The 9055-nt window shown below is 41.0% G+C and overlaps 1 protein-coding gene across 2 annotated transcripts; it reads left to right on the top strand.

The window, feature by feature from the left end:
- The first annotated feature begins 1385 nt into the window (after nucleotides 1–1385).
- Nucleotides 1386–5211, top strand: ZIC3 (Zic family member 3). 2 transcript variants are annotated; one of them, XM_029604959.1, is made up of 3 exons: nucleotides 1386–2448; nucleotides 3594–3757; nucleotides 4366–5211. In XM_029604959.1, exons 1-3 carry the CDS (start codon nucleotides 1386–1388, stop codon nucleotides 4576–4578), a joined length of 1440 nt encoding a protein of 479 aa, XP_029460819.1. In that variant the 3' UTR covers nucleotides 4579–5211. The 2 variants fall into 2 exon arrangements, with proteins under 2 accessions (XP_029460819.1, XP_029460820.1); XM_029604960.1 differs by having other exon boundaries at nucleotides 3594–3764; nucleotides 4382–5211.
- Nucleotides 5212–9055: the final 3844 nt, after the last annotated feature.

Here is a 9055-nt window from a genome sequence, read left to right as displayed (position 1 = left end):
CAACAAACTGAGAAAAGATGTCATTTTATATGTACAATGCTTAGAATGCCTAAAATGCCACTGCAAAATATACATATAAGCGCAGATCAAATAATAATATTTATCAGCATTGTTTCTATACTTTTTTTCGGTTTACTTGTGTAAAGTGTTTTTTTTTAAATAAAGCTATGTTTTATATGGAATCGGGGCCTATATCAAAATCCTTCTAAACACTCTTTTGAAGACCTTTTTTTTTTTTTTTTTTTAGTTAACAAAATGGACAAGCTACCAATTTATAAACTGCAGTGAAAAAGAATCTGATTTGGATTTGAGTTATTTAATATTTTGAACGACACCAGTGATTTCAGAGTTTAATATTCGTTTAATGTTGAGGTGCACATTTAAATATAAATGACTAGCTATAAAAAGTAATGTCAACATTTATAATAGTAGCCAACACACATACATCTAATTATTTGCCATCTACTTTTTTTATTTCGGAAAATTAAGAAACGTATATTATAGTGTTAAATGTGAATATTGCAAGACTACAATTTAGCAGAAAGGATTTTAGAGCCCGATGCGGCAAAAACAGCTCCAAAACAGAGCTTACTCTTAAAAGGAGCATGTGAATTTGAGAGGCCCGAAAGAAACCTATAATATGTACCATGGAACTGGATATCAAGTAAACAAAATATTTGGGCGATATGACACCCATTAACCTTACCTGAGACTACTAAACCCGAGCAGGCCAATCACAAAACCCGTCTAAATGAAGCTGCCATATTCAATCCCAAACTCTGCCAATCAAGCGCCGAGCAGCGAATGGGCGCCCGGGGCCGGGGTCACGTGGCCGGCCCCCCTGTCGCCGCTGATTGGCGGAAGGCAGGCGGCCTCCCGAGTTGGTTTATGTGCGGGGAGTGAGGGATTGACTTTATCAGTGCAAGGACATTAGCCCGCCGGAGAGGCTGAGCTCGGAGCCTTCTTCTTCTGCCGGACCCCCAGATTTCTCGGGCAGGACCTTTTTATTTATTTTTTTTTTCCACCCCCATCAGGACTTGTTTCCCCCGCCACCCCCCCCCTCCCCCTACCCCCCTCCCAGCATCACTGAAAAAGAAAACAACAACAACAACAAACAACTCCGGGATTTTGTGGGTTTTTTTTTTTCCTTTTCCTTGCACAACCAACAAATAAACCCCCAAAACACAACAAAAGGGAATTGAGGGAAAAGTTTGTGGTGCTGCTTGCAGTTCGGGTCATCCTGGCGTGAAGCGATTCCTCTTTTCTCGGCTTTTTCCTCCAGCTTCTTGCCTGTTGTTGTTGTCGTCCCCAGTTATCCTGCTTTTTTTTTGGGGTCCCGCTTGCTGCTCCCCTCCGGCGGCCGTGCCCCGCGCTCGGGCTCCTTCATGACGATGCTACTGGACGGAGGAGCGCAGTTCCCCAGCCTGGGAGTCGGGGGCTTCGGGGCTCCGCGCCACCACCACCACCACCACCACCACCACCCCCACGACATGGGCAGCCGGGAGGCGGGCATGGGGCTCAACCCCTTCGCGGAGCCCTCGCCCGGGGCCGCCTTCAAGCTCAGCCCGGCCGCCCACGACCTCTCCTCCGGCCAGAGCTCGGCGTTCACCCCGCAGTCTTCGGGCTACGCCAACGCGCTGGGGCACCACCACCACCCCCACCCCTCCGCCGCCGCCGCCGCCGCCGGCCAGGTGTCCCCGTACGGCGGCGCAGCCTTCAACTCCACGCGGGACTTCCTCTTCCGCCAGCGGGGCTCGGGCATCGGCGAGGCGGCTTCCCCCGGCGCCCAGCACGGGCTCTTCGCCGGCTCGGCCGCCGGCGGCCTGGCGGACGGCCCGGGCCACCTGCTCTTCCCGGGGCTGCACGAGCAGAGCCCCGGCCACGCGTCCCCCGGCGGGCACGTGGTGGGCGGCCAGATGCACCTGGGGCTGCGCGGCGACCTGTTCGGCCGGCCGGATCCCTACCGGGCCGTGGCCAGCCCCCGCGCCGACCCCTACGCCGCCCAGTTCCACCACAACTACAACCACATGAACGTGAACATGGGCATGAACGTGGCGGCCGCCCACCACCACCACCACCACCACCACGGCCCGGGGGCCTTCTTCAGGTACATGCGGCAGCCCATCAAGCAGGAGCTGTCGTGCAAGTGGCTGGAGGGGGAGGCGCAGCCGAGCCGCCCCAAGAAGAGCTGCGAGCGCACCTTCGGCAGCATGCACGAGCTGGTCACCCACATGACCATGGAGCACGTCGGGGGCCCCGAGCAGAACAACCACATCTGCTACTGGGAGGACTGCCCCCGGGGGGGCAAGTCCTTCAAGGCCAAATACAAGCTGGTGAACCACATCAGGGTGCACACGGGCGAGAAGCCCTTCCCCTGCCCCTTCCCGGGCTGTGGCAAGATTTTCGCCAGGTCCGAGAACCTGAAAATCCACAAGAGAACGCACACAGGTAAGAGGCGAGCGCGCTATGCGGTGCGACTGGGGGGGGGGGGGGGGGGCAGGGGCATGTTTTTTTTTTGGGGGGGCCGGCAATAGACTCGAGTGCTCCAAAACGCAGGGCCCTCCGACATGTGTTGCCTGGAGCCTTTCGACTTAGCGTGTGAACATTTACAGAACCGCCATCCCCCAACCCCCTTAGTTTTAAAACTGGTTTTTAGAAATTTAGATAATTCAGGTTGGCGGTGTTGACTAACGATAAGTCGCAGATTGCGTGTAGTTTTCTCTTACTGCAGCCAAAGCATGTTAAATGTGGATTTGCTGTCTCTTCACATGCTGAGACAGACGGAATGAGAAGGATTTTGCCTGCTTTTTGTCTGTCTTTTTTTTTTTTTTTTTTAGTTGGGGGGGGGGGGGGAGCGAATCAGAAACTGTTGAGTGTGGATTGCTTACAAGCGATTTAGCTCTCTGCATACATTTTGTGAAGGAAACTATAGAAATGCTAATTAAATCTAATTTTCGGCTACTTCCGTTCTTTTTTAGCCTTGATTGGCATATCTCCTAATTAAATCAGTGATACTTTTGTCAAAGTGTTTTTATTTGGAATTCGGGGTTCAATTCAGTAATTCACAAATAAAGTAAAGCTAGAAAAGGCAGGAGAGGAGTATTTTCCTGTCTTGTGTGCTACATCTTAAAAAATGTCTTGGTTCTTGAATTGATATAGTTTTCCATTCTAGCATTAAGTAGTAGGACTATGCCTTTAACACTTCACTTAACAGAATCCCTTGCATTTGAAAGAAGCAAATTAAAAGCAACAAAGACCGGATTGAATTTAACTGTAACCTAACAATTGACCTATTGTCTGGTGCTTTTACATATTACCTCACTGAGTTGTTTTAGTGAATGTTTAAGTAGGGGGAAAAATGTACCTTTTTAAAAATCGTGCAGTGCTTAAATATTTCCGCACTGTATTAAATGTGCAAGATCTATAGGGAACTGAATGAAAACAAAACCTCAATATTCCAGCTAGGAGGTTTCGGATTTGAGATTAAATTCAGGACTGAAGGGAGCAAATAAAATCTTGCTAGTGTCTGCCTTAGAATCGTACACGGCTATGAACTGTGTGCCTTAATCATTTTTTTCTTTTCCATTTTGCAGGTGAGAAGCCGTTTAAGTGTGAGTTTGAAGGCTGTGATAGACGCTTTGCTAATAGCAGTGACAGAAAGAAGCATATGCACGTTCACACTTCAGACAAGCCATATATCTGTAAAGTGTGTGACAAGTCGTACACGCACCCCAGCTCACTTAGGAAACACATGAAGGTAATTTGTTGTTACTGGGTTTACTAGTTGCAAGCATAGCCTATGCTGCTCGATGATTAAAGTGAACTAATACTTCTAAAGTTTGCTTTGGTTATAACATTAAATCTACACTCGATTTAGCGGCCGGCACAATCAGTAAAGTTAAAATGATAGGAAAGATTTTCATGCTCTTTCATCCATACATCTATAGAGCATAAAAATCTATTTATATCACAGCACTGGAAATGAATGTGGTCGTAAGTGATCCTAGAGTAAACTGTTTAGATGCAGTCTTTTGTGTTTCATGTATGTTAACATTTCTAAATTATGAACTAAATAGCATTTTGAAAATTAAAATACTACTTTAAATTAACTTTGATTAATACTTGTAATTTTAACAGTCTTGATTTTGTAAATTTAATTCCTAAAATTATCAGTTAAAATTGTCTTGGTTTCATGCCCTATGTAACATGTATGAATGAGGTTTGTCCTTTAAAAACAATTTCTCCTTTTTGTAAAAGCAAAATATATAGACACTTCAGAGTCTTTCTGTGCCCAGTGTTATCAGTTTATCAGCTATCGGAAGATTTTGAATAGTGTAAATATCTATTTATGCTTGTGAATTTTAGGTTCACGAATGTCAAGGTTCCGACTCATCCCCTGCTGCTAGTTCAGGCTATGAATCTTCCACCCCACCCACTCTGGCTTCTGCAAACAGAGAGGAATCCAGCAAAACCCCTCCAGCAGCGGCAGGAGTGCTAGCAGTAGCAGCAGTTCAAGCCAACAGCAACAGTCACAACCCAGGACTGCTTCCGCCTAATTTTAACGAATGGTACATCTGAGAAACTCGAAAAGCAACAACAACAACCACAAAAACTATATACATTGGACCAAATGATTTTCAAAGAAAACTGAAACCAATTTGATTGTTCTAACAACCACAAGAAAATGGATTTTTTTTTCCACTCAAGCAACCATATAGGGCTACATCTTATTAGTTGCAATTAGCCACCATGGGTTTCTTTTTTTTTTGGCAAGATTCAGGCTCTGGACAAACCGTGCCCTTTTCTCAGGATTAGAAAACATGTTTTGGCATTCGAAGTAATTTCTTTTCTCCCCTCATTTTAACAATGTTGTCCTGTTTCGCAAAAGAAGTTAAAGGCGGCTTTTAGGTGGTGTGTTTAAATCACGGAAATTCTTCTCGCCTTAGTGGTGATTGTTAAGCTCTCACAGTCTTAAACCGTGCCAAAGTCCTGTTATGTCTTGAACTTTTTCAAAGCATTACACTTGTGAATGTATTCCTTGTCTAATGGGGTCGAAGCTGTTGTTCAGTATTTTTCAGGATGAGGATGTGGTGTTACTACACAGATTGTGACCGTTCAGTATACAGTTCCCTTTTTGTAATAACTTTTGTAAATACATATCCATGATGCCATATTTATCGTTTGTAATTTAATTATTGATACAAGTGCCGGGAACTGAACAATATTTATGGAAAATTTGTTTTCTAACAAAATTCTGTACAGCTTTTGGTTATAACCGCTTTAGCATTAAAAGTTTATTGTTTTGAAGGAACAAAATAGATTGTTTGAAGCAGTGAGTCCTTTTTCTTTATCACATGTACTGTAATTATTTCAATGCAGTGTCAGAAGAATATTAATGTAGGGAGAAGGCATTTGTAATTATATTTAGGCGTCCTTAAATTATTTAAATTGAACTATAAAGGTTTTCAAATATCAACCTTTACTGGGCCTACATTAGGTTTTTGTGTTGATGTTTGCCTTAACTGGAAGGCTAACATACTCGTGGTTCAGTTCTGGCATGCAGATCAGAAATTACTAATCAATTTAAGTGATGGTGGTGACATCTCCATCTTGTATTTGAGAGCAGAAAAACATGTATTTAGAGTCTTCTAATAAGCAGAGACTGAGAACTTATGGAGAGAATATATGTCGGAATGTCTACAGTATGTGTGTGTATATATCTATCTATCTCGAGTAACAGTTCTCCGCATAGAAAAATGTGCATTCCAATGTGTTTCATTTTCTAGAATCAAGTTTAAATGTACATACATCTGATTGTCTCAGAAAAAGATATATATTTTTTTTCTATATTGCTTGAAAACACAGCGGTTTTCAGATAATTCTGAAGCAATAGTGTAAACTGATATATTTATATATTTTTTCAAAATATAAATTGCTGCAGGTAAGTAAATATGTAGACAGCATATTTGTTTTTGTTATGAAAACTGACAAGAAACACAAAATAAATACATTAATCAGATGAGATATTAGGAAAATAGGTGTAACATATAGAAAAAATGTAAACCATAGAGAAAATATTTTCTCAATGATAATTTTGAATTCGGTATGTTCTCATAGTGAAATGTTCACTGGATTATTATAAAGGAGAAAATGTAATCTATTTCACAAATTGAAAAGAAAAGCATATCTACAGGATGGTAAAGGATGAGTAATAGTAATGAGAAGCATTTTCTTGAGAAAGAAATATATTTTTAATTCTTAATATTTTTCATTGTTTTCATGCAGGCTTTAATCAATTTTAACAAACTATCCAGCCAAATATTTTAAAATATCTTTTTATCGTAAGTTTAGCCACAGCTTACTGCATTGGTTGTGCAGTTTGGTTTCATTAATAGTACCCTAATGACCATTTTTAAATTTTCAAATGCTAAGAGTATACACTTAATTTAGAATTAGAATTTGGTGAGGTTTAGATTATGATAACTTATTCTTAAATTACAAGTTTATGAAAATACAGGCTTTTAAAATGTTACATACTGACTCATTTAATTTATAATTCAACTATTAATTATCATCATCGCCTACATCAATGAAATACAACATTTATTTGTGCAGGCACATTGCATGTGATTACAGGAAGAGGCTGTCTTGTAAAGTGTTATGAAATAGAAAAATTGTCTGTTTCCCTATGTAAAATGCCAGATTTATTAATTTAAATGTAAGACAAGTATAGTGAATGTGGGCATAGCTATAACTAATCTGACCGCGGCCAGTATTTACTGCAGCACTTTGCATTCTCTGCAATGACCGTGAATAACACCAGACAGTCACGTCTTGAACTTGACACTGGGAACCTAGAGTCCTGATTGTTGTTTATCCAACTCTCGCATTATGATTTCCGCAGCTTTGTGCAAAATCCAAACTATCAAAGAAAAAGTTTCAGTACAAGAAACTATCGTTGCATACAAACAATTTCAATAAAAGCGTTTTATAAGGGTGCTAGGGGAATTACATCACAGGGGAATTACATCAGAAGGGAATTGTCGCCGATTTGCTTCCGAGTGCTTTTTCAATAACAACAGGCAAAGTAATTGGAATATTGATGTCTCTTTTAATGCGGCTAAATTAATTTTCTTTCAATATTTTTGTTGTGGAGCGCAATTTTGAAAAGGCATGGAAGTTATTTGGACAATAAAGTTTATTTTATGCAGGCAACAAGATTGGGACAAAGTAAATTAAATCGTTATATAGTGGTTTCTTTTCCTACTATCTCTCTACAGTACATAGTTTGCTTTATATATGTTGCCTACAATAAACGATAGAAATTACCTGCTACATTTAATATGCTTTAAAAAGTTAGAAGAGTAAGCAGCGGAAAAAAATTCGATTTGATCTGTGCATGATTCATTTTTATATTCTTTCCAAACACTTATCGGTGAAATCCAACAGATCGAAGAAACAAAATTATTTCGTGACTAAAGGTTTTATTTTTCATTTCTGCGGCAAAAGAACCTTGAAAATAATTCCTTTTTGATCCCATATTTTAGTTATTCATAAGCACAATACAAGCATATCTTTCATTAGTAACAAACGCTTACACCTTCATATATAATGTTATGTATTATAAAGCTGCACTTCTTCTGCTAGTTGTATGGGCCTTGTTTATTCCTTGATAAATGTAAGCATAGAAGATACTGCACGATCTGGCTATACAGGGGTTTTTATTTAAAACAGTTTGAAAAAAACTTTTTTTTTTTTTTTGCTACGGTCAAAGTTCTCTGTGATTTTTTTTTTTCATTATTTCTACTCCGTGCAAATCATCGATAAGTGACAAGAAGAAAGATGTCTAGTCTGCATTCATTATTGCAACTTGCCTTGACATGTGAGCTGCCTGTTTCCACCCTGTGTCTTTCAGTGTTATTATATGTGGCAAGAAGGTCGACTAATTCCCTGGATTTACACATACCGGAGTGCTAATCAGCTTCTGTGATCCGAAGTTTAACGTTCAACACACTACTTTAAAACTCTGTCTACCAGGCCGTACATACGGAGAAATAATCGTGGGAAAATAAAGCTCAAGTACATTAGGAAAGCAGGTATGTTGACATTTAAAGTACAGAAAATGATCAGAAGTTGATGTTTAACAGTAAATTTTACATCGTAAACAATATAAACGATTTTACAATAGTTTAAGATTATGGAAGGTTAATGTACTTATGTGATAATTACCAAAGCATTTTCCGATAAGAGCTCATTGCAGATATGGCACTCCAGCCCTTAACCTATACAATAGATATCCCTAGTTTTTAAAATTTGTTTGTTGATTGTGTGTGTGTGTGTATATAATTGTATATGTATAATTTATAACGTACTGCAGTGTCAGATCTGTATTTTTGTGCCTCTGCTACACTAATGCATGAATGCTACTAGGCAATTATTATTCATATTTTTTTTTACAGCATACGTCAACTTTTCCAAAGGTTTTGACTTTAGAGGGTCAGAAAATAGACCTCGTTCGCCAACGAAAGTTCAGCTTTCTTTCCCGTCACAAAGTGTACAGAAAAACGTGGGGCTCTGGGACTGTCCGTAAGTCTTTTTTTTTATTTTGCTTTATTTATTTTAACTATTGGATTTTTACTGATGCCAGAGGAAATTACTCCGCCCTCTCTCCCAGCTTTCGGGATCAACAGAGATCCGCAGCAGCAGCGGCAGCAATAGTAGAAGCTAAGCAGCCCCTCCCCCCCCTCCCTTGTTCTCCTTACTGCGCAGGCGCGCTGTTAGTGGCTGGCGCGGCGGCTGCGGCGCCCGCTGAGCTGGTCGGCATGACGTCATGGACATGGCGGACGAAGGGTCCCCGCAGAGCTGCGTCGAGGACAAGGAAAATGCCTTACGCTTCACACCCTCAACCTGTAAAAAAAAATAACAATAAAAGTTTCTCGCGTTTGCGAAATAGTGAGTTTGCAAGCGCAGAGTTCCAGCTTCGTTTTCGCCCCATCCTTCGGGAACGAAACGAAACTCGGTTTTTCCTTGGGGCTTTTAAATGACATCCTGGCGT

Source organism: Rhinatrema bivittatum, chromosome 6 (genome assembly GCF_901001135.1).
Source record: "Rhinatrema bivittatum chromosome 6, aRhiBiv1.1, whole genome shotgun sequence".
Lineage (NCBI taxonomy): Eukaryota > Metazoa > Chordata > Amphibia > Gymnophiona > Rhinatrematidae > Rhinatrema > Rhinatrema bivittatum.
Note: the sequence above shows the minus strand (reverse complement) of the source record. Positions and strands in the feature narration are given on the sequence as shown.